The following is a 23,487-nucleotide window of genomic DNA, read 5'->3' as shown; positions in this document are numbered from 1 at the left end:
TTTCCGGGATAGTGTGGGGAGCAGGAAGGGACCTGAGGGGGTGAGGAAGGGGGCTGGTAGGATGAAAGTTGGAGATCTACGGAACTTTGGCTGAGTGTGGGGCCGGGTGGAGGAAAGAAGGTGCTGGACTGGGGTAGGTGAAGGATAAGGGGCTGGCCCCAAGATGGCTAAAGTCCTCCCAGCCCCACTTACTCACGGTGGCAGCGGCGACACTCCAGTCTCTTAGGTCGTCCGGATCGAGAGCCAGGAAGGCTGGAGCTGGCCCGCTCGGGGCGAGGGGGAGGCCGGGGGGCCGGGGGGGCCGGAGGCCGGGACGAGTGCAATATTGGCGGGGGAAGGAACAACACTGCACCGCGTCCCGTCCCTCCCGCCCGCCCGGGGCCCGGGATCCCGCTCCGCACCGCCTGCAGCCGGACCAGCCCCAGAACCGGGGTTGCTCCGGGGAGTTGGGTCCACCCTGGAGACCAGAGACTTGGCGCCTGGACGAGGGGGGAGGGGACAGTGGGGGGGTGGCAGGAGGGGAGATCGCGGTGGCCCGGAAAGCCGCTTTCCGACACCCAGCCGTTGCGCGCGCTTGCTCTTTAAATACTCGGAGTGCGCGGCGCGGAGCCGTCGCCATGGTGACGCGTCTCCCAGCAACCGGACTGAATGGTTGTTGCCTGGCAACGCCGGGGCAGGCGTTTTGGGACCGCCCACTTAGATGCTCGCGCTTTCCCCCGCGGGCCGGTGGGGGGCTTCCGCGCCCCTCCGGCCCGCGCGCCCCGCCCGGCTGCCGCACGAAGCCGCGCCCCTCTCGCCTGCCGCCCGGCTTCCCTGCAGCCCCGCGGCCCCGAAGTGTTCTGAAAGTTCCTTGTCCAGTCTGTACTCGCAGCGACCAAGAACTGAACCCTAACGCGGACGCAACTGGAGGGATGTGACCGCCGGAGGGGGCCCGACCCCCACGGTCCATGTGCGCTGTGCCTCAAATACCTCCCCGCGCCCAAACGTTTCTGCGCTTTGTACTTCTCCGCCCCCCTTCACGCCCCCTCATACAGTCCCCCGGTCACCACCATGTGCCTGCCTACCCTCAATTGCATTCTGCTCCCCACGATAGCTCTGGGCGCCCAAATACCATTCTGTTGCCCCACCTGGTCTCTGCCTCCTAAATGCGTCATTAACCTGCCCCATTTCTCCTCCCACATTCCGCTGTCCTCTCCCACATACCTCGGCGCCCCTTCCACGTACCTCAGGACCCCACCCACTGAGCGCCGTCTCCTCCGGACCCCGCCCCTACGCACCCCGGGGTCCCCCTAGCGCTGCAGCGCCTCCGCCGGTAGAGCGGCGAGTCCTTGCGCTCTGCGTCCGAGCCTCCGACCTGCGCGCCGGGGCTCCGCGCGCCCACCCACCCCAATCCCCCCGCCCCGGCCCCTTCTGGCCGCACTCAGGCACGCCGTCCCCTCCCGCGACCCGGGCGCCTCCGGTCCCCGCGCGAGGCCTCCAGGCTCCCGGGGGCCGCCAGGGGGCGGGAGAGCTCGGCTCGCCGCCTGGCGGAGGACCCCGCAGGAAAGACCCTGGGGTCCCGCAGAGCGTGAAGTGGAACTTTCTTCCCCCGCCCCCTCCTCGGGAGGGAGCCAAGGCGGGAACGGGGCTACTGGAAAGTCCGGCAGGGGCGGGAACTGTGGGTTTCGGTGAATCTGCGTGCGGAACGGGACAGGGAGCGGCTAGGACAGGGCAAGGAGCGGCGATTCCGGGAAGGGGTGGGGGGGGGGTGTCCAAAAGTGGCTCCCGGTCCACCCTTTCTCGAGCCTTCTCGTTCCTCCCCACGGGCGCGGTGAGAATGGGGAGCGGGGTGAGGGACGTTGAGGGTGAGCTTCCTCGGCCTGCCGTCCGGGACCCTGACCTAGCCCACTTCCTTTGTTCCTTTTCTCACCTCGGTTGTCGCCCTGAGGCTAAAACTAGAGCCTGGGAGACCCACGGCCTTGATTCCCCCCACCCCTTCCCGGCCTTCTGGAGCCAGGGAGTGGTTGGTGAAAGGAGGAGACCATTTGGAGAACAAACAGGTTGTCAGAGGGTTGAGTGATTGAGCCCAGGTACCCCACCTGAGGGGCCAGGAATGGGTGGGGAGGAGGAGGAAGAAGTAGAAGGTAGGGAAAGGGGGAGGGGGCGGAGTTTTGTCACCTGTCACCTGCTTCGGCTGAGCCTAGGGCGGGCCGGGGACCGGTATAAAGCGGCAGGCGCTTGTGCCCGCCCCACCTCGCAGCAGCGTCTTCCCGAGACTGTGCCGCCCCCTCCCCACCCAGTTTACCACCACCATGACACTGGGCTTCCGGGCCCCTCTCTTCCTTCTGCTCCTGGTGTCCCTACAGCGTACAGGTGAGGAGGGGCCTGCTTTGCTCATGGGGTCTTCCCAGGCTTTCTGTGGGTTTTCTTTCCTAGCAGATGGTACCCCAAGGGGAAGAAGTTGCAGGCAGGTCTGACCCAGTCTGTGCCAGAAGAAAGGAGAGAGGCTAAGGATGGACGGAAGAGTCAGCGCCTAAGGAGAGCTGGTGCAGGGGGAGTGGAGTGACCTGCCGCGAAGTCTGGGGGCGGGGGGAGGGGTCAGGAAAGGTTAGCTGTTAGGAGTGGAGAAACGGACCCCTAGGACCAAAGGGGTGTGGGAAGAGAGAGGGAGGCTGTCAGCCAGGAAGGAAGAGGAAGGCCGACCCAGGATCTGGCCCACTCTCTAGATCTTCCTGTGCCATTACTGTTCCAGATATCAGACTGTATTTCCTCCTCCTCCTGATTTGTCCCCTAACCCAACCCTGTGACCTCAACTCCTTACAGCTGGCACTACATCCCCCTCTGACACCCCAACCCCGACCAGCGGCCCGGCCTCCAGCTCGACCTCCTCCCCGGCCTCCTCCCTGGCAAGCCACAGCGCCTCATCCCGGACCAGCGGCCCGGCCTCCAGCTCGGCCTCCACCCCCGCAAGCCACAGCGCCTCATCCCCGACCAACGGCCCGGCCTCCAGCTCGGCCTCTACCCCGTCACGCCACAGCGCCTCATCCCCGACCAGCGGCCCGGCCTCCAGCTCGGCCTCCACCCCGGCACGCCACAGCGCCTCATCCCCGACCAGCCGCCCGGCCTCCAGCTCGGCCTCCAGCTCGGCCTCTACCCCGTCACGCCACAGCGCCTCATCCCCGACCAGAGGCCCGGCCTCCAGCTCGGCCTCCAGCTCGGCCTCTACCCCGGCACGCCACAGCGCCTCATCCCCGACCAGCGGCCCAGCCTCCAGCTCGGCCTCCAGCTCGGCCTCCACCCCGGCACGCCACAGCGCCTCACCCCCGACCAGCGGCCCGGCCTCCAGCTCGGCCTCCACCCCGGCACGCCACAGCGCCTCATCCCCGACCAGCGGCCCAGCCTCCAGCTCGGCCTCCAGCTCGGCCTCCACCCCGGCACGCCACAGCGCCTCATCCCCGACCAGCGGCCCAGCCTCCAGCTCGGCCTCCAGCTCGGCCTCCACCCCGGCACGCCACAGCGCCTCATCCCCGACCAGCGGCCCGGCCTCCAGCTCGGCCTCCACCCCGGCACGCCACAGCGCCTCATCCCCGACCAGCGGCCCGGCCTCCAGCTCGGCCTCCACCCCGGCACGCCACAGCGCCTCATCCCCGACCAGCGGCCCGGCCTCCAGCTCGGCCTCCACCCCGGCACGCCACAGCGCCTCATCCCCGACCAGCGGCCCGGCCTCCAGCTCGGCCTCCACCCCGGCACGCCACAGCGCCTCATCCCCGACCAGCGGCCCGGCCTCCAGCTCGGCCTCCACCCCGGCGAGCCACAGTGCCTCATCCCCGACCAGCGGCCCGGCCTCCAGCTCGGCCTCCGGCTCGGCCTCCACCCCGGCAAGCCACAGTGCCTCACCCCCGACCAGCGGCCCGGCCTCCAGCTCGGCCTCCACCCCGGCACACCACAGCGCCTCATCCCCGACCAGCGGCCCGGCCAGCCACGGCACCAGGACTACTGCCAGCACCACTCGCCATAGCAGAGAACCCCTCACCTCCTCCAATAGTAGCACTTCTCCGCAGTTTTCTGTGCGGATCTCCTTGTTCTTCCTGTCCTTTTCTATTCAGAACCTCCAGTTTGACTCTTCCCTGGAGGATCCCAGCACTAGCTACTACCAGGGGCTGCAGAGGAACATTTCTGAGTTGGTGAGTAGGTGTCTTTTCTCTCCCGTGCTCTGAGCTCGCCCCGCAGCTGGCTCCAGACGGCCTGACCTGTTTCCCTCAATCCTTCTTCCTTCTCCTCTCACCCCAGCTTTTGCAGATTTATGAACAGCAAGGTTTTCTGGGCCTCTCCAATATCAAGTTCAGGTACAGTTCTGGGTGTGGGGGGGAGGACGGCTGCCCTCGTGGCTGGGGGCATTGCTGACCCAAAGCTGGGACCCGTGGCTGAGTGGCCCATTTCCCTGTGAGCAGACCAGGATCTGTGCTGGTGGAGTCAGCCCTGGCCTTCAGAAAGGGCTCTGTTGACGCCTGCGGCGTGAAGACCCAGTTTGAAGAGCGCGGGAGAGATCTACTAGACAGATACGACCTGTCCATCTCAGGTGTTACTGGTGAGGCCACTGTCCCCAGCTGCTGCCCAGCACCTCGCCTGCAGGGCCCCTCTCTCCAGCACCTGCGTTCCTGCTCTTCCCCAGGGTGCTAGGAGGGGGAGGGTCACCTCCTTTGGGAGAATATTCTGACCACTCTCCTTGTGTTTAGTGCAAGATGTGTCATTCCCTTCCTCTGGCCAGTCCGGGTCTGGGGTGCCTGGCTGGGCCGTCGCCCTGCTGGTGCTGGTCTGTGTCCTGGTCGCACTCGCCATCATCTGTGTCATTGCCATGGTAAGTGTTTGGTCTCTAGGCCTGACCAGAGGCCCCCTGCTAGCAGGAACCGCACCCCATAACGTCCTGTTTCCCCAGACTGTGTGTCAGTGCCGCCGGAAGAACTGCGGGCAGCTGGACATCTTTCCGACCCGCGACGCCTACCATCCTATGAGCGAGTACCCCACCTACCACACCCACGGGCGCTATGTGCCGCCTGGCAGCGGCAGACGCAGCCCCTATGAGGAGGTGAGGAGGGCCCCACAGGGGCAGGGAGGCAGACGCTGGGGTTGGCAGGGCTTCTGAGAGCCCAGAGAACATGAGAGGCTGCAGTGGGCCTGGGGGGGGGGGCGGTGGTCAGAGGGGCTGGAGGCGGGGAAGGCCTGGGGAAGGGACCTTGGGAAGAAGGGGATCTCAACAGAGAGTGTCCCTACTAACTACATTTCCAGAACAGCATTCACTGCTCTGCTGAACTCAGCCACAGCTGCTGGGACCTGAGAGGACAGGCATGGGGCACCCAGGGGAGCCGTTCATGCAGGACTCAGGAGGGAATGAGCACGTGTGCCCCCACTCAGCGCCTAGGAGTGGAGGGTCGCTTTAGAAAGACTAGTGGGGGGGGTGTCTGATGTAGGGGAGGAAGTCTCACCCAGTCAGGTGAACTTGGTGCCATGGGGTACTTGGGAGTCTCAAGGAAGCAAGGAGCCCTCCTCCTCCTTTCCTCCCCTGGCCTTTCTCTCCAGGACCTAGTAAATAATTACTTCGGTCACCTGGGGCTGGAGCGCCACTCTGGGTGGGGGAGGGGAGTTTCCTTTTCAGGACCCTGTTTTCCTTTGCCCAGAGACTTACTTCTCCCAGCTTTACAGAGACCTGCTTGGGCTGGAGGAGCAGAGGATGGAAAGAGAAAGGGGCAGTGGGGGAGGACAAGGGAGCTGATGAGAGCCAAGGGGAGGGAGTGAAGGGGAGCAGAGGGGGGAGGAGCGGCCCTGGGCCCTGTTTACAGTCACCTGGCTGCCAGTAGTGCCGGGCAGGTGCTCTCCCAATTAACCCTTTGAGAGTTAGATCCCGGACTTACTACCCCAGCTTGGGGTGTGATCTGGGAGCCCTGGGAGGCACTTTCTCCCGGGAAAGCTACTGCCCCTCAGCCTGGGTCTCATCTCCCCACCTAGGTCTCTGCAGGCAACGGGGGCAGCGGCCTCTCTTATGTGAACCCGAACCCATCAGCCACTTCTGCCAACTTGTAGAAGCACGTTGCCCGGCCTGGCGACCAGACGCCAGTGCCACATGCCTCCCTCGGGCTCCTCACTGCCAGAGTCCTCTCTGCTCAACTCTGTTCTGGGCTGGTGAGCGGGGAGTTCAGGTGGGCTGTTCACAGGCCCTACCAGGTCCCCTGCCCTGCTGAACCCATCCGAGCCCCTTGGGGACAGGCCTGGGACAGTGGCTCCCAGGAGGAACGGCCCGGAAGCCCCAGATGGAAGTGCGAACCAGACTGGGGCTGAATAAAACGGGGACCTCCTCTGTGCTGACTGCCAACTTTGGCTCTGTCATCTGTGACCCATAGACCCCGGGGGGGGGGGTTGGAAGGGGTCTTTGAGGGAGATGGGGGGGAAGAAGGCAAGAGTAGGGTTCATTTGGAAAGCAGGAGACGTGGAAAGGAGATGACATTGGGGCACAGGTCACCTCTTCCCATCCCTGCTGGCACAAGAGGAAGGAGGAAACGAAACTGAGTTGGCTTGGAGGCCAGTGTGACCCAGCCGGGCCTGCACCCGCCGGGAGCGCTCTCCCCTCTCCTGGGCTGGGGGCTGGCGGCAGCCACGCCCTCACCTCCCCTTGGCCCGGTGCCCCCAGTGCCTCTATTCTTAGCTGGCAGAGTGTGAAGTAAGTGTGTGGGCAGCGATAACAGGCAGAGTCAACATGGCCGTGATAAGCACAGCATCAGATCCGGACGCTGGCGCCCAGCCCGGCCTCCTCCCTGGCTGGCGGGGTCTGCTGCAGGCACCTTGGGAATGGGGAAGTGGTTCTGGTTCCCCGACCCCTTTGGGCCCAGGCGCGGTGCGCGCCCCCCTCACCACATGCCCTGGGGGCCTGGGCCCTGCCATGGCCAGCAGCCGCCAGTGCGATGCGCCCCCAGTAGGCCACCCATTGGCTGGGGCTTGAGCCAGAACATGTGTCGGGAGGAGGCTCGGGAGCACCTGCTTGGGCCCTCTTTCCCTCGGGCACCAGATCCTCTGAGCACCCCTGCTCTGAGCAGTAGTGGGGCTCCCTGGGTCCTTCCCACCTGTCACACACCCAGCACAGAAATGAAAAGGGACGGTTGGGCTCAGGGAAGGCAGAGATGTGCCTGGCAACATAGTTTATTGTTTATAAACCATGAAAATAGCGGCTGTCGCTGGCACAGGCCTGGCAGTGCCCACTGTAGGGGCAGCAGCAGGCCCCGGGGGCCGTGCCTAGCCCAGCCCACCAGGGACACGCAACCTTGGCTGGGGCCCCCAGGGAGACTTGGCACGTTGGCATATGGGTGCAGGACAGGGTGAAGCATGCAAGAGGGAGGAGGAGAAATACAGGCATGCGGCCGAGGGGTGTGGGGACCCCAGCAACTCAAGCAGGATGATAGGGTCCTCTTCTCCTCACCAGGGAGTGCCTGGGCAATGTCCGGCCAAAAAGTCTGCCTACCCCAAGGCTGCAGTTCAGCATCGATGGGGCAGGGAGCTTGGCGGGCGGAGGGCAGAGCACAGAGCTGGGGTCATGCCCAGTGTTCGGGTGCCCCCCCTCCTAGTCAGCCCAGGGAGGGCTCTGTCCGTGACTTGTAGGATGCCAAGGGCAGGGTGTGGGCCAGAGGCTTGGTGGGGGCTGGGGCATGACTTAACAGGCAATGGAGAGAATGGGGGACATCTAGAAAGGTGAGCAGGGGAGAGTCCCTTGATCAAGAGAAGGCCCCGGGAATACACAGACATAGGGTAAGGGACAGGATGACATAGTAGGAAGAGTTTGGGGAGAAGCTGCCGGAGGAATAACCCAGCTCCAGCAGGCCTAGAGGGCCAGGGCCCAGGAGGGGCCAGAAAGGGTCAGTCCAGCTTGGCAAAGCCCCCGATGGTGACCTTCCTCTCAGGCTTAGTGCCCACTGGCTCCTGGAGCTGCACCGCACCACCCCCGATGAAGCAGAAGGCAGGGCACACGGGCCCCGAGCAGTCCAGAGGGCACTCCAGCAGCCCGCGGAAGGACACGGCATCCAGGAAAGACACGCGGCCCCGCTCATAGTCCAGGCAGATGCCCAGGCGGGGCGGCAGGGGCACGGTGCAGCTGGCTGCGGGGCCGTCCCGCCCCGTCAGCCCTGCATTGGAGCTGGCCCCGGACCCCAGCAGGATCTTGCCCATGCCGATGGTCAGGAAAGCGAAGGGCGGAGATGCCTCCACTGTGGCATCCTCGGCACCACTGTCGTGCCCGCTGTCCGGATCATACCTGCAGGAGCGGAGTTGGGTAGGAGAGTGTTGGGGGAGGGGGAAGGGAGTGGGGCACGGCGGGGGAGGGGGCAGAGGGCTGAGACATTGGGGAGCAAGTTGTTGAAAGGATCGATTTGGGGTCCCGGGAGGACGTGTGGAGGTCCTGGGTGGAGAATTAGAATATGGGGCAGGGGTGTGAGTCCAGCGGGAAAGGGGTATCGAAAGCAGGCACGTTGGCAGGAGAGGTGGCGGAGAAGGAGGAGGAGGGATGGAGGTGAGGATCAGGGCGCCAGGAAGAGATAGGAGACAAGAAGGTGGGGAGGAGAACCACATGGGGACATTGTGCTGGGAGGGTCGTGGGGAGGGTTCGAGAATGTTGAGGATAGGGCTTCGTCACTGAGGGACTGGGGAGAGAAAGCTGCTGGGAAGGTGGGTGTCGGGAGAGAGGTGGAGTGGAGGTGGGGGTGGGGTGCCACGGGGTGGGGGGATTGGTGTTGGCGGAAGAGCACTGAGAAGAAATGGGGTATTCAGGGATAGAGTGCCAGGAGGAAGGGTTCAGGGAGCCATATGTGTTGGGGGGTGTTAAACAGCGCGTTGGCAGTAGAGGGGATGGAGTTGGACATTTTAAGGGAAGGATCTCAGGATGTTGAGGACAGATGTGGTGAAGGGAGGAGAGAGGGTTTCTCAGAGAAAGCGTGTTGGAACAGGATGTTGGGAGATGCAGAGGTTCTCAGAGAGAGATGCTGCCACTTGTGCTAAGCCCACGCTTGCCCCAGCCCCAGGCCCCAGCCTGGCATCCATGCTCCTAGACATCCCCACTCCACCCCAACCAGCGAGAGCTCCCCTTGCCACCCCCATCGTGTCCCCAGCTCCCCCACCCAGGACCCCCACACTCCATCCCCTCCAAAGAGGCCTGACCTGGGGCTAATCACATCGGGGGCGCCCTGGAAGCTTTCCTGAAGCTTGCTCTCCAGCCCGACGCCCACCTTGACCAAGTAGGAGGCTGGGTCGACGGCACAGGCCCAGTAGCTGCGGCCCTGGGTTACGGCCACATCTCCCAGGACCACGTCCACGCTCAGGTGGCAGCCAGTGAGCAGCCGCTCGGCAGCCAGCAGCAGGGGCAGCCCTGGAACACTCCGCACCGCTCGCTGGTCCTTGCTGATGGCCAGCCGCTCTCGGCTGGTGCCCCAGCGGCCATCCAGGAAGAAGTGCAGGACTGCAGTGGGGGAGTGACAGAGAAAGGACTTGAGGGACAAACCCAGGCCGTGGAAGCCGTGAGCTGTCAGCAAAGGACACTGGCAGATTTCAGAATGTGAAACAAGCTGCCAAGGGGTGGGCGGGAGCTCCAGGGACCAGGGCTTGGAGAACTGCATGGGGGACACAAGGAGAAAAGAAGGGGGCACCTCAAATGGGTATGGGACTCCAGGAAGAGTTTTAGTGGGTACTAGTGGGCCCAGAAACCAGTCTCCCAGACCCAGGTGACCTGCAGTGCTTCTTCCCACCCCTCCCCCACTGGCGAGTCCCCACTGCTGCTCTGTCCCAGCTGGTGACGTTGCCCCTGCCACCGACCTACACCTTCCAGGGCACGCTCTGGTGCTCGCGCCTGGCCCTTACACCCCACTTGGGCGGTGATGCTCCAGTATTATGCCTATACCCCAGGGGCCAGACTATTGTCTGGAGAGACGCCGTCCTAACCTTCACTGAGTCCTTACTATGAGTTGGAAGCTCACTGGCTTCATTCTCACAGCAATAACACTGTTATTATCGCTAAGAAAGAGGGGCTTGGAGTTCCGGGAGGGCAAGTGACTTGCCCAGAGCCACCGCTGGCTAGAAGCTCCAGAGTCGTTGAGAGTGGCCCACTGTGCTGTCTCCCCAGTGCCCGCCCAGCACCAGCTCTTAGTGCGGTGAGGGGGTCCCAGCATGCCCCGCGCCCGCCCACCTGCCCGCTCACCGGATGCTGGGGGGGTCCCAGTGTGCCCCGCGCCCGCCCACCTGCCCGCTCACCGGGTGCTGGGGGCGTGTGCAGGTGCACATCTTCACTGTACTCGCCATAGCCGGCCTTGTTGCAGCCCCGGACACGCAGCACGTACACAGAGCCTGTGTCAGGGTTCTCAAGCAGGGCACTGGTGCCCCTCACCTCCTCTCGCCGCTGCCAGCGGGCGGGACCCGGCTGGGCGGGCGCATCAGTGCGCCGGAACTCGATGGTGTAGTGCCAGGCAGGTGGCGAGTGGGGGGGCAGCCGCCAACACAGGAATATCTGGTCGTAGGCAAAGGTGCGTTGCGTGTCGATGACGGGAGCCTCGGGCACTGTGGGAAGAGACAGCGGGGGTCAGTCAGGGCCTGGTCGCGGGCCTAACACGGAGGGCAGGCAGGAAAAGGGAAAGCAGCGGGGGCCGGGGGGGTGAGTGTGGGTGAGAGGGAACTGGGGGCAAGGCCATCTGGGTACCAGGCAGGGAGGGGCAGGGCAGAGCCCAAGGGAGCAGGGGAGAGGCGGTGCGCACCCGGCAGGAGGCAGGAGGCCTCGCACGGTCCTGGCCTGCCATCCTCCCAACTGCAGCCTTAGGGCAGCTGCTTCCCAATTCTGGGCCTCAGTTTCCTCCTCTGTCAAAAACGGTCTTAGACCAGATGGGGACCCTTGTTTCTAGGACCTTTTTTATTCTATGAATAAAGAGGAGCCCCAGGGAAAGGCAGACAGAGGCCACTGGAAGCCGGGGAAAGAGCACTGGACAGGAAGGAGGGGCAGAGTAGGAGGGAGACAGATGCGAGAGCCAGCAAGGCAGAAAACAGGGGACAACAGAGGACAAGCAAAAGCTTGACGATGGCAGGAGACGAAGGTCAAGGGGAAGAGAAGGAAAGTCCAGAGGGCAAGAATCCCAAGGACAAAAGGTCAGAAGGGCAAGGATTAGGCAGGAGCTTAGGGCAGGCAGAGAGAGACAGAGGGCACTGGTGGAAGGTGGGGGGAGGACCAAGAGTCCAGTGAAGGCAGGACAGAGAAGGAAGCAATGAATGGGTGGCCGAGCTGTGTGGGGGCGGCAGGGCAGGGCCCCCGGGGCAGGGCCGCTGACTTGCCTGGGGTGCTCCGGAGCAGAGTCCGCGGTGGCCACAGCCTACAAACAAAGAGAGGGAGAAGCAGCGCTGAGCGCGGTGGGACGGTGTGGCCGGGTGGGCGAGGTGGGAGGGGCGGCTGGCCAGGCTGGGCAGGAGGCCAGGGAGGTCCCTGGTGGGCACTGCCCCCCGGGCCCGCTGCTGGGGAAGAAGGGAGGAAGGCTGTAACTGGGCGCGGGGCCACCCTGGCCACCTCCTTACCTTGCAGGAAGCTAAGCTCTGTCAGCATCTTCATCTCACGCCCTACGTCCAACTGACAATGGCGGAAGGAGGAGCTGGCAGCTGGCCGGAACGTCTGGAGGGCCTCTGTAGCTCGGGCAATCCTGGCATGGGGGCAGGCAAGGGTCAGGCACTCCCATCTGGGCAGCTGCCCTTCCCCTTGATTCTGCCTCGCTTGTCCCTAGAGCCTCAGCACCTGCTTTGGGTCACCTCCCGGTCCCTTCAGGTAAGCTGGATATCAGTTTGGCCTGGTGACAATCCTCAGGACCCACCTCGCCATAGGACAGCAGTACAGACACCGGCTCAGACACTGGCTGCACCCGTGACCCCTGCCCCCCGGGAGCCTGCGCCCCCGCGTACCTGCTATGCAGCTGCTTGGCCGCTTGCACGAAGCAAGGCTGGTCTGTCTCCTTAAGAACCTCCTGGGCGTAGCCCACCAGACCTGAGCCATCCAGCAGGCTCCGGTGCTCCTGGATCTGGGCGCTGAGACGGGCCAGGCGCTCCTGCTGGCACTCCTCGATGGCCTGAAGCAGCGATGCGCGCTTCTCCTCCAGCACAGCCCCCAGTCCCCGCACCAGCTGGGACACCTCCTCCTTGGCCTGCTGACCACTCACCTGCCCAGAGAGCAGCACTCAGTATCTCCTCAAAGGCAGCACCTGCGCCAGCCTCCCTGGGATCACCACAGATCCAGGGACACGCTACCCGGCCGCTCCCACAAGGCCAGGCTCATGGCTCCAAAGACACCTGTACACCCAGATGGGCTCAGCTCCTGACACTCGGTGCCACCCTTCCTGGATGCCCACACCTTCATCCTGATCCTGTAAGGAGTCCCCCAGATAAGAGACCATGACTAACAGGCTACCGCCCACTCGGACCGCACTGCTGTGCCCTGCCTCTGGGCCATCCTTACTGCCCGTCCCCGTGTCAGCCCACGGCAGCTGATTCAAGCAGCCTGGCAGAAGGTGCCAGAGACGGAGCCTCGCCCTAGCTCCAGGGAAGTGTGTCGTCCTCAGCGGGCGGCTGAGCCTGAGGGCATCCGAGCTCTGTCCCCGAGGCTCTCCAAGCTGTCCTGATCCTGGGTGATAGCCACACTGTTCCCCTCGACACAGCCATGGACCCCACACGGGCTTCCTGAGCTGTCAAGCAGGGGATTGGGCCAGGCCCTCCACAGCCCCTTCCTGCTTCCACTCCTGGGCGGGGCCCTGGGCCCACCTCCACGCCCTCCCTCACCTCAGTGTGCCTCACGGTCTCCTCCAGCTCACAGATCTGGGTCTGTACTGTGTCCTGGTTTCCCAGGATGTATGTCAGGCTCTTTGTCAGCTTGTCCTGAGGGGGAAGAAAGAGGTGGGCATCATGCCTAGCTCGGAGAAGCCGGCAGTTGGGAGGAGGTGTAAGAGGGTGTGCGTGTGGGCTGGCGCGGGTGGAGCGAGGCAGGGTCCTCACCTTGAGGGCCTGGTAGGCGCTGAGCACGGGTGTGATCTTGTGCCCTCCGTGGGTGCGCCTTACTCGGCAGAGCTGGCACACCAGCCGTTGGCATGTCTTGCAGTAATGGGTCACCTCTTCCTTGTGGTCCGGACACATCAGTCCCTAGGGACAGAAAGAGCAATGACATCATCGGCCAACGGTGGGTTTAAGGCTGCTGACCTGGAGCAGAAGCAGTGTGCAGCCTGGCTGGCGGGCGGGCGAGGGGAGAGGGGAGTCCGGCTGGGGTGCTCCACAGTGCCACCTGGTGGCGTGCACCGGAATGGAAGTGAGCGTCCCCGGCACCCTCCCTCCCTCCCTCCCTCCCTCCCACCTCCACAAGAGCGGTAACAGCAAGAATGATGATAATTAATCTCTGCCTTGTGGCTAATAATTAACCTTGTCCATCTTGCTCACTGCCATCCCCAATGCCGAGAATAGCACCAGGCGCAAGGGTGCTGGATAAATATTTGCTCAATGAATGAATGAATGCAGACAAACCTTTTTAGCCCAGGGGTAACTTTCACAGACTACCTCCTGGGATCCCCTCGATAACCCCCAGGGTGTGGGTGCTGTAGGGCAGATCTAATCATTCTCACTCACAGACGGGAAGATGGGGCTCCAAGAGGTTTAAACATTGATCCAGTCCCTCTTTGTAGTAGTTACAGAACAAGGAGCCTGGCAGTGGCAAGCTCTGCCCGCCTCCCTTGGGAAGCCCACCGTGCCCGCTCCCCACCCAGCCAGCACTGCCAGGCCCCTCTCTCCGCTGGCTCACCTTGGGGCGGAAGGAGAGGGTGGGCAGGGTGGGCTCATGCTGGGCCTTCTGGGTGCCCCAGGGGTGGAACAGCTTGAAACACTCGTTGCAGAAGGTGGCCCGGCACTCGGTGCAGCCCTTGGTGGCCTCTAGTGGCGGTGGCTTGCACAGCTGGCACAGGATGGCGCCACCCACACTCACGCTCTGGCGGTAGCGCTCCACCACACGCTCCAGGGTCAGGTTCCGGAACAGCCCCGCCAGGCCCCGCTCCCCCAGTTCCACATCACCCTGGCAGGCTGGGCATGGGAACATGATCACCTGGGGATGCAGAGCACCTCGCTTCCGCCCGGGATACGTCCCAAAGCCTGTGGAAGTGCCAGAGAGGGAGGGAACTGAAAGTCACAGCTGGCCGAGTGTGGGGCAAGTTCGTTCAATTCAAAAGATAATTTTTATTGTGCCAGCGCTCAGCTCCCATTAGAGCCTGAAGGAACAGTGTCTGCACCCTCAGCGAGACAGAGGCCCCGGACCACGACGGACATCCCAGCATCCCCACCCCCACCCCACAGGACCCAGCCCCACCTGACTTAAGCAGCCGATCCAGGCGGTCTGGCTTAGGGAGAGTTCTGCGGGAGAGGCGGGGGCTTCGGGTGGAAGGGGTGGAAGCAGGAGAGGTGGGCTCGGAGCTGGGGTCCCCACCATGGCCTATATAGCCCTGCTGGCCCAGCACCTCCCGGGCACAGGCCTGGCACACATTGTGGGTACAGGGCAGCACCAGCGGCTGCTTGTACATCTCTTGACATACTGGGCACAGCAGTTCCTTCTCCATGTTCTTCATGCTTGTCTGTGGAGGGAGCAGGAGGTTGGGTCAGAGCACGGACACGGTGGGGGGGGGGGCATATCTCAGCAGGCCTCTCAGCTGCCCTTAGAAACCCAAGGGATCTCAGGAAGGGGCAAGGCAAGCTATGTGGGGCTTTTCCCCAGCACCGGCCTGGGCCCGGCTCATAGACCTTCCCAGCTCTGGCTCCTGCCTGTCTTCCTCCTGCAGAGAGCTAAAGCCTGCGGAGGGGCGGTTGGAACTCCTGGTTGGAGCACCTGCCCCCCACCCCCGGCCTCAAGCCCCACCTCTTTCACTCCCCCCGCGGGCGCTGGGCGGGCAGCCCCTCTCACCTGGCCATTGCCCCCAACCCCCCCATCTCTGGGCCACCAGCTTCTCAAGGACGCCGCCCGTTCTGCAGCTTGGTGCAGACCCCCGCCCCCCTTTCTGGCAACCCCCCCCTTCCCCAGCGTGACTCCTCCCTATAGCCAGGCGCTGCACGCTCTCCATCCTCCTGCTCACCGCGTCCGTCATCTTGCCGCGGCTCAGCCTGCGGCCGCCCCAGCCTCCATTCCTCATCCTTCGCTTCCCCAGCCGTCTCCTCGGGTCCCCGATACTAACCCATTCCCTTTTGCCCTCCACCATCCGGCCCTCCCGCTCCTTCCCCCGGCGCGACCTGACTAGCCACAACCCCCTCCCCAAGCGACGGGGAAACAAGCGCCCGCCTACTTGCCCCCTCCCCACCGGAAGTACCCCTCCCTTTTTTGGTGGAGGGGGTCCTCAAGCTATGCTCCACCCCCACACCTCACCTTGGTCCCTCTCTTCGCAGCCATCCCGGTCAGGGGCGCAGCTGACACAAAGGAGGGAGGGACAGGCAGGGAGGGGGAAGGAAGTGGTGGGGGGGAGCAGGGTTGGCACCGCCCCTGGGAGAGCCGGGCACGGGTTGCCATGACAACCGTGGGCTCGGAGGCAGCCCTGAGTGGGGGCGCAGTGGGGTGGGGTCTCGCCGAAGGGTCCAAATTTGGAACTGCACCCTGGGGGCGGCTCCTTCATCGCCCCTCACCTAGCCTCAGTTTTCTTGGAAAATATCCAAGCTCACACACGCCCCCTCCTCATGGCATAGCCCCATGGCCCTGCAGCCCCAGCCCTGGTGCACCGCTGGCGGCTACCCCAGCCAAACCGCCGCATCCGGGCAGCTCCCGGGTCCTCACACCCCAGCAGAGGGACGCCTCCATGGCTCTCACCTCCGGGCTGCCCCGGGATTACCTTCTCCAACCTGCACCCCGACCCTCGCAGTCCTTTCTGCCATCCCCAGCCCCCTCTCTACATCCCAGCATCTTGCCTCAGCGCCACCTGTCCAAGGTCCCGGCCTGCCCCGGACCCCTATCCTCCCCCTCCCCTTTCCCTCGACCCCACCTTAACTCACACTGATGCGGACCAGTGCATCCATGATGGAAGTGAAGGTCTGCATATCCTCACCCTCAGCCATGGCCCTAGCATGCCCGCCCGCCCCCGGGTGCCCGATCCCGGCTGCGGCTGCGAACCCCGGGCTTAATGCAGGAGCCCGGTGGGGGTGTGGGGAGGGGTGGGGGTGAGATGTCACTGCGCATGCTCCAGGGACAGCCTCGAACAGCGCCCGTCGAGGTAGGAGGTGGGAAATAGTTCTCCCCACGTGGTTTTCGGAAGACGGTCGGGGGGTTGGGTGACATGGAATGGTATTTGAGGGGGAGCCACTTCTAATGTTCGCATTCTTCATTGGCTCCTTAATCTTACTCATATAAAACGGGAGGATAGTTTCAGAGGAGATGGGCTTCAGAATGGGAGGACTAGATTTTGGTTTGGGCACGAGTCCACTGGAGATGCGAGGCCATGATCATGGGGGAGGGAGGTGTGAGGAACGGGACTAGAGATGACAGAGAAGACAGAGGTGAGCTAGAGGCTACGGGCCACGGGCCCAGCGGCTTGCGCTGAGGGCAGCAGACGCTCGGGGCGCGGGGAAGGACCGGGGACCAGGGCGGTGGCCAAGACCTCTCCTGGACGCAATATCTCCTCCCTGCCGGCAGGGGGCGCTGCGGCCGGGCGCCTAGAGGGAGCGCGAGCAAGACGTGGGGGAGGAAGCGAGCCCGCGAGTGGGGCTGACGCATGCGCGCGGCCGATCGCCCGGGTTCGGTTCTCCTGTTTCTTGGCCTGAGGCGCTGACTGGGCTCGGGGGCAGCACGCGATGGGTAACGGGACTGGCGGGATCCCCCGACGGACTTGTGGTGGGGGGTTGGGGCGCGCCAACTGTCCCGGTCCTCTGCCCGCCGAGCTGACGTGTCCCGGGCCCCAGGGGGCGGGGGTGCGCAGCCCCGGGGATGCCGGGGACGCCGGGGGGTCGCGGCGGGGGTGCGCAGCCCCGGGGGTGCCGGGGGCCGGCTCCGCCTGCGGCGCGGGCGGGAGGGCCCGGCCCGACCCCGCGCCTCGCGTCCTCGCCTCCCCTGCAGCCGTGGGCACGGGCACGTCGCTGGCGCTCTCCTCCCTCCTGTCGCTGCTGCTCTTCGCCGGGATGCAGATGTACAGTCGCCAGCTGGCCTCCACCGAGTGGCTCACCATCCAGGGGGGCCTGCTGGGCTCCGGCCTGTTCGTCTTCTCGCTCACTGTATCCTTCCTGCGCTGGGGGGAGGGGGGAGGGGACCCGCCGCTCTGCCCTGTCGCTCTGCCTGCCCTTAACTCCCTCGACCAGGCCTTCAATAATCTGGAGAATCTGGTCTTCGGCAAAGGATTCCAAGCCAAGATCTTCCCTGAGAGTAAGTGAAAATGGGGGCCGAGTGCTTCAGCCGTCTGCTCTAACCGCCCCCAACGGGGCACTGAGTTTCCAGGTGCTTGGTTGGTAAAGGTGGTTCAGAAGGAGATACGCTGAGACCTATGGAGGCGGTTGCCAGCCTGGGGTCCAGCACCTCCCCGAGCTCTTGGACTCGGGTCTGGAGGAAGGCCTGCGAGCAGGAAGCCTAGTTCCCAGGGGGGCTCTGAGGATCCTGGGCCCGTGCAGAAAGCCTTTGCATAGTCCTTGGGAAGGTGTGGGGGAGGACACAGGACCGCGTTCATTGAGGGGTGTTGATGGGGAGTTGAACGAGTGTTAGTGGGTTCTGTGCATTTGAGATGATCGTGAAGAGCTTCGGTGTTAGAGACACCAGATGTCTGTGTCCACGGGAATCCTGACCAAGTTCGAATAAATGTTAGGTTATTTCCTCTTTGAAATGATACTCGTTACAGCTCATTTAATGGAGAGCTGATGATCTAGTTATTTATGCAGAACTAAGTTCATAAAGCAACTGAGGAGTCAAGGCCAGATCACCTGAGGGATGTCACAGGTGTGAAGGTGGTCGAGGAGCCTCTTGTGGGAGAACACAGACCCGCCCTGTGGCCCTCGCATACTTGCCCTCCTCCGCTGGCGGGCGGGCCCTCCACCTGGCCCTGAGGCCTCCCGGAGCTCCTCCCCTGCAGCAGCCTCCAGACCTCCGAGATTTTCTTCCATGTGTACCGTTTTTCTAGGCTTCTGAAAGAAACCTTTGTTGTGGGGCAGGGTTCTTGACCCCCTGCGCCCTCCCCGGCTGGGCAGGTGGCGTCTGCCCTGCGGTCTAGCCTCCCACTTTCTCTCCAGTCCTACGCTAGATAGCCCGGACCCTTTCCTGCTCCATGGGCATGTGCGTTCAGATGCCCTGCCCTCCAGCCTCCTTCCAGGCAGTGAGGCCCTCAGCTTCCACCACTGGCCGCCTAGTTTAATGAGTTGGTCCTTAGTGGCTGGCTTTTGTTGGAAAGGCCTTGCCTCCTCTTCCCAAATGGGAGCAAACCTTGCCCTTCAGACTCTTTATCACTTTTCCTTTTCCTTTATATTGTAAGAGAGCCAGGATAGGGAAGCGATATTCGGGACAGAGCTGGCAATGAGCATGCGTCTCCCACCTCCAAGTCCTGGGTGTCACTGAGGGCATCTGAAGTCCTCCTGCTGATGTCATGCCATACTCCTCGCAGCAGATTCCCCACGTTTCAGAGGGCCCCAGATTTCCCCTAGACTCCACATACCAATGCCTGGTGTTTGCAGTTCCGACCGCCACCCTCCTTGTCCCCTCTTGCCTTCCAGTTCTTCTCTGCCTCCTGTTGGCTCTCTTTGCATCTGGCCTCATCCACCGAGTCTGCGTCACCACCTGGTAAGTGCCTCACAGCGGGGGAGGGGTGCGGCCTCCTGTCCTTTGGCACTGGAACCCCCTGTAAGGGTTCCAGACCTTGCCCGCCCTCCCCCACGCTGTTCTCCCTCCTTTCCCCTGCCCCATCTTCCTACCCCTGATCCGGGTTCTTCCCCGCATGCCGCTGTGGCCGCCGAGAGGCCCCGGGCCGGCAGCACACCCGCCGACGGCGTGGCCTTCTTGTCTCCCCCGTGCAGCTTCATCTTCTCCATGGTTGGCCTGTACTACATCAACAAGATCTCCTCCGCTCTGTACCAGGCAGCGGCGCCTGTCCTCACACCGGCCAAGGTCACGGGGAAGGGCAAAAAGAGAAATTGACCTGAATGTCCAATAAAGTTGATTCTTTGTAGCTCCGTGAGCTGTGATATGCTGTGGCCTCTACCGCCCGTGCCTGCATGGGTGTGCGGAATGTGGTGGCAGATAGATACCTGTTGATTTCAGACCTTGGGGGTAGTGGGGCTTGCCTTCCTCCAAGGTTCGTTTCTGGCAAATGTTTATTGGCTGCTGTCAGTGCCGTGAGTGCTTGTGTGAAAGTCTTGTGGAAGAAAAGCGCATGGATGATCTGCCGTCTTGACCTTTTGGAAAAGGGGTCAAAGCTGTAGTGCAGGAAGCCTTCCTTGCCCGTCAGAGTGGAACAGATCTTGGAACAGAAGAACAAGGGGAGGAGAGGCCACCTCACCCCTACAACTCCCTGGGGAGTTCATTTACACCTCTGGGGGCTTTGTTACTCTGACTCCTCGCCCCGAGCAAACAAGCCTCCTGCCCCTTCTGCTCCAAGTCCTTGGGAGGAAAGTCCCTACTGATGTCGCCCTCCTGGACCCATTCGTTCAGCTCCAGGATGGACAGATGCCTGTGTTTAAATTTTTTTTTTAAAGATTTTATTTGTCAGAGCACAAGCAGGGGGAGCAGCAGGCAGAGCAGGCAGGGGAGAAGCAGGCTCCCCACTGAGCAAGGAGCCCACTGTGGAACTCGACCCCAGGACCCCAGGATCATGACCTGAGCCAAAGTCAGACGCTTAACAGACTGAGCTGCTCAGGCGTCCCAAGATGCCTGTGTTTAGAAAGACTCCAAGGTTGATCGCTGCTCCATCCTCTTTGTTCGGGTGCATCAGTTTCTCTTCTCTGTCTCGTAGCTAAGAGATCATGGACTTGCTATGTTTTAGCAAAGCATATAAAATGATAGGAACAAAGCCACCAGCTTCGGAGCTAACCTTGATGGGAATGAAGGATGTGGCTTCTTAGGTCCTACTCTGTGCCCAGAGGGGCGTCTCACCGGTCCTTTGGGGCATCTTCCCTCCTGCTGGATGGCATGGGTTTTAGAGCGAGCACAATGCTGTGGTCAGCTTCGTATCCTGCATAGTGCTTGATCGTGGGCAGTGAAGACGTGGGCTGGTTGACAGAACCTGCTTTTCTGGTGACAAAATACTGTACGTGGGATGTGTCCAAGTAGGGATGAAGTCCCGATGGAGATGAAGAAGTGAATCGAAGGACTTCTGGTCAAGGATTAGAGCCCCCTCCCTCTAATTAGAGGTGCACGCCACCCACTCCCATCCAGGTGGCCTGAATCCCAACCCTATTCTCAGACCCTAGCTTGGGGAGTGCTGTGCAGTGTGTCCAGCATGCCTGCAGAGGGCGCCACCAGCTCGCATCTGCCGGTCAAGCCTGCCCTGAGGGCTAGGGAGGGTTGCCCCTTGGTCTCACCTTTCTGACCCAAGTCTGTCCAGGTGGAAGCCAGCCTCCAAGGCCCTGAAGGACTGGGCCCTTGGGGGCTGGAATCTGAAGCAAGTGTCCCTGGGAGCGGAGGCAAAGAGCGTTCAAGGGACACCAGAGCCTCCCTGAGAGGGAATGGGTGCTCTAGGCTCTAACTTACCTAGTGATGGTTAGAGGGTTGTGGTACGTGGGACCCTCTGGGGGAGGATGACAGGTTGTCCAAAATGGACCCTGGATGTAAGGGGAGGCTGAGTTGGTTCTAGGGCTCCATCTGTCAAACCCTGACTTCCTCCTAACAGGGGTGGGAGCTGTGGGCAGAGGGCCAGGGAGCATAGATGCCTGGGGGGCGGGGGATCTGGCCACCTGTGGGCACCCTGGCTTCAAGATGAGAGTTTGGGTAGGGCCAGGCTAGGGGAGGGTGGGGAGGAGCTGGAGAGCAGGTGCCAGAGCCACGCCAAGCGATCTGAGCACCGGCTGCCGCCCACTGTGTAGGGACCAGGGGCAGTGAGTGGCTCAGGAATAATGACCCCTTCCGGAACAGGTGCGTTTACAAGGCAGATTGGGGCCGACCTCAGCTCTCCACCCAGCCTATCTCTGGGGTGCCTAGTTGTAGGTTGCCTGCCTTAACCTACTAATTAACCCTGGCAGGGGGGCATCCTACCCACTAATAACCATCATTAAGTAAGGGGGCGTGAGGCCATCATGGCTTCTGGAGGCCTGAAGGCGGGAAGGGCAAAGGCGCTAACCTCTTGGCCCCTGCTCCCCTGGGCTCCACTCCACCCCAGTGGCTGGAGGCCTGGGGGAGAGAGAGGCGGTGGGCCCCTGGAGGACAGAGGGAAGCCAGATGTTTCCTCCTGCTCCCTCACACGTGGCCCTGACACCCGCCCACCCGCCAGCACGGCCACCAGCTCCGGAAACAGGAGTAAATAATACAGGGGGAGGGGGCCTTGGACGTGTGGAGAGATAGGCAGGGGAGGACAGTCCAGTGGCTCCTGGCCCTGGAGGTACAGGTCTTGGGCAGGAGGTGATGCCACGAGAGAAGAGGGCAGTGGGAAGGGAAGGGAAGAGAGTTCCCTAATCCCCTGCAGAGGCTGGACTCCTCCCCAGACTGGCACTGGAGGGAGGGGACACCACAGGGTTGTACTGGGGGTGGGGAGCGCCCAGGACAGGCAGGGAGCGAGAGAGTCCGCGCCAGGCCTTGGCTCCAGCCCTTTCCGGCCCTTATTGTCCTTGGTGAGAACAGGACGCAGTCCGGTTCCCACTGCCCGGCCCCCCAGCTCTGCTCCCCAGGGGCTCGGGAAGGATGTTGGGAAACAAGAGAGAGCCAGAGACTCGTAGAGACAGAGATGCTGAGAGACGCAGAGACAGACACAAAGGGGAAAGGTTCAGTCAAAAGCCAGCTCTGAAGTTCTTTGTGAGCAGAAAAGGCCCGGGTACTGTGGGGACCATAAAAGAATGGGAAGCAGGAGGCCCTGCCCCCTCCGGGGGCCTCTGGGCTGGCCTGCCCTCTCCACTCTCCTTGACTTAGGGTCAGTCACAGAGCCAGAGCCGCCTCCTGGGCAAACAATGGCCGGAACCCCGGTGCGGGCACACTTGGTGGCACTTAACTGCTCTGCTTTAGGTACCTTGCTTTGCCTCTCCCAGCGGAGTGGAATTTGCTGGGGGGGGGGCAGGGCCAAGATCCTGCTCCCAAACCCTATCTCCCCAGCCCCCCGGGGCTGAGAGCAAGCTGGCCACACAGAACTTGGGCTGGAAAGGCTCTTCGCTGGGGTTCCTAGAGACACAGAGGGAAGCCCCTGGTGCCCCAGAGGGAGGCACCTGTATCACCTGGACCAACAGCCAGAGCCTGGCAGGAAGCACCAGAGCCAGCTGCCCCTCTCCCCTGCCCCCAGTCCCCAGCCCCGTCCCCAGGCCCCCCTCCCCTGCCCCCTCTCCCCAGCCCCTTCTCCCCAGCCTTTGCAACCCAGGGCTTGGGGTGGGCGTCCTTCAGTCCAACCAGCTCTCTTCCACCTGGGCCCACGTGGTTCACAGCTGTCCCCTGGGACACGGGTCCCTTGTGTCTGCTGAGGCTCCAGGTAAACCTCAAGACGAAGAAAAATGGAAACATGTTTGAAGTGTTTACATTTAACAAACGAACACTTTTTAAAAAAAAATTATTTATTTGACAGAGAGAGAGCACAAGCAGGGGGAGCAGCAAGCAGAGGGAGAAGCAGACTCCCCACTGAGCAGGGAGCCCGACATGGGACTCGATCCCAGGACGCTGGGATCATGACCTGAGCCACCCAGGTGCCCCAAATGAACACTTTGTAACACAAAATTACAATATAATCATGCTAGTAACAGGATTATTACAGGATTTTTTAGAAAGTTTTCCTTCATGAAAAAATGTTCAAAATCATTAGCCATCAGGGAAATTCAAATCAAAACCACACTGAGATACCACCTTACACCAGTTAGAATGGCAAAAATAGACAAGGCAAGAAACAACAATTGTTGGAGAGGATGTGGAGAAAGGGGATCCCTCCTACATTGTTGGTGGGAATGCAAGTTGGTACAGCCACTCTGGAAAACAGTGTGGAGGTCCCTTAAAAAGTTCAAAATTGAGCTACCCTATGACCCAGCCATTGCACTACTGGGTGTTTACCCCAAAGATACAGACGTAGTGAAGAGAAGGGCCCTATGCACCCCAATGTTCATAGCAGCAATGTCCACAATAGCTAAATCGTGGAAGGAGCCGAGATGCCCTTCAACAGATGACTGGATTAAGAAGCTGTGGTCCATATGTACAATGGAATATTACTCAGCTATCAGAAAGAATGAGTTCTCAACATTTGCTGCAACATGGACGGCACTGGAGGAGATAATGCTAAGTGAAATAAGTCAAGCAGAGAAAGACAACTATCATATGATCTCTCTCATCTATGGAACATAAGAACTTGGAAGATCGGTAGG

General features: G+C 62.2%; 3 protein-coding genes across 6 annotated transcripts; 2 read left to right on the top strand and 1 right to left on the bottom strand.

Moving 5' to 3' along the window:
* The first annotated feature begins 2,206 nt into the window (after positions 1-2,206).
* On the top strand, positions 2,207-6,346 carry MUC1 (mucin 1, cell surface associated). Its single transcript, XM_045784132.2, has 7 exons — positions 2,207-2,352; positions 2,803-4,163; positions 4,270-4,325; positions 4,431-4,567; positions 4,716-4,837; positions 4,916-5,065; positions 5,983-6,346. Exons 1-7 carry the CDS (start codon positions 2,292-2,294, stop codon positions 6,055-6,057), a joined length of 1,962 nt encoding a protein of 653 aa, XP_045640088.2. The 5' UTR covers positions 2,207-2,291; the 3' UTR covers positions 6,058-6,346.
* An 801-nt stretch (positions 6,347-7,147) lies between these two features.
* TRIM46 (tripartite motif containing 46) lies at positions 7,148-16,126 on the bottom strand. Of its 4 annotated transcripts, none has more exons than XM_045784246.2 (10): positions 16,033-16,126; positions 14,372-14,633; positions 13,814-14,157; positions 13,021-13,164; positions 12,808-12,903; positions 11,938-12,191; positions 11,560-11,681; positions 10,258-10,560; positions 9,172-9,469; positions 7,148-8,272 (listed from the first exon to the last, which is right to left on the bottom strand). In XM_045784246.2, exons 1-10 carry the CDS (start codon positions 16,093-16,095, stop codon positions 7,879-7,881), a joined length of 2,280 nt encoding a protein of 759 aa, XP_045640202.2. In that variant the 5' UTR covers positions 16,096-16,126; the 3' UTR covers positions 7,148-7,878. The 4 variants fall into 4 exon arrangements, with proteins under 4 accessions (XP_045640202.2, XP_087710903.1, XP_087710906.1 ...); XM_087854777.1 differs by lacking the exon at positions 16,033-16,126 and adding an exon at positions 15,416-15,603; XM_087854780.1 differs by lacking the exon at positions 16,033-16,126 and having other exon boundaries at positions 14,372-14,639.
* A 547-nt stretch (positions 16,127-16,673) lies between these two features.
* KRTCAP2 (keratinocyte associated protein 2) lies at positions 16,674-19,175 on the top strand. Its single transcript, XM_045784229.1, has 5 exons — positions 16,674-16,831; positions 17,090-17,244; positions 17,329-17,392; positions 18,724-18,790; positions 19,024-19,175. The coding sequence occupies exons 1-5, from the start codon at positions 16,828-16,830 to the stop codon at positions 19,142-19,144; spliced, it is 411 nt and encodes a 136-aa protein (XP_045640185.1). The 5' UTR covers positions 16,674-16,827; the 3' UTR covers positions 19,145-19,175.
* Positions 19,176-23,487: the final 4,312 nt, after the last annotated feature.

The sequence above is a fragment of the Ursus americanus genome, chromosome 2, assembly GCF_024610735.1.
Source record: "Ursus americanus isolate L20-20 chromosome 2, mUrsAme1.1.p, whole genome shotgun sequence".
NCBI lineage: Eukaryota > Metazoa > Chordata > Mammalia > Carnivora > Ursidae > Ursus > Ursus americanus.
The sequence above is the reverse complement of the archived record's forward strand: the minus strand, read 5'-3'. Positions and strand labels throughout refer to the sequence as shown.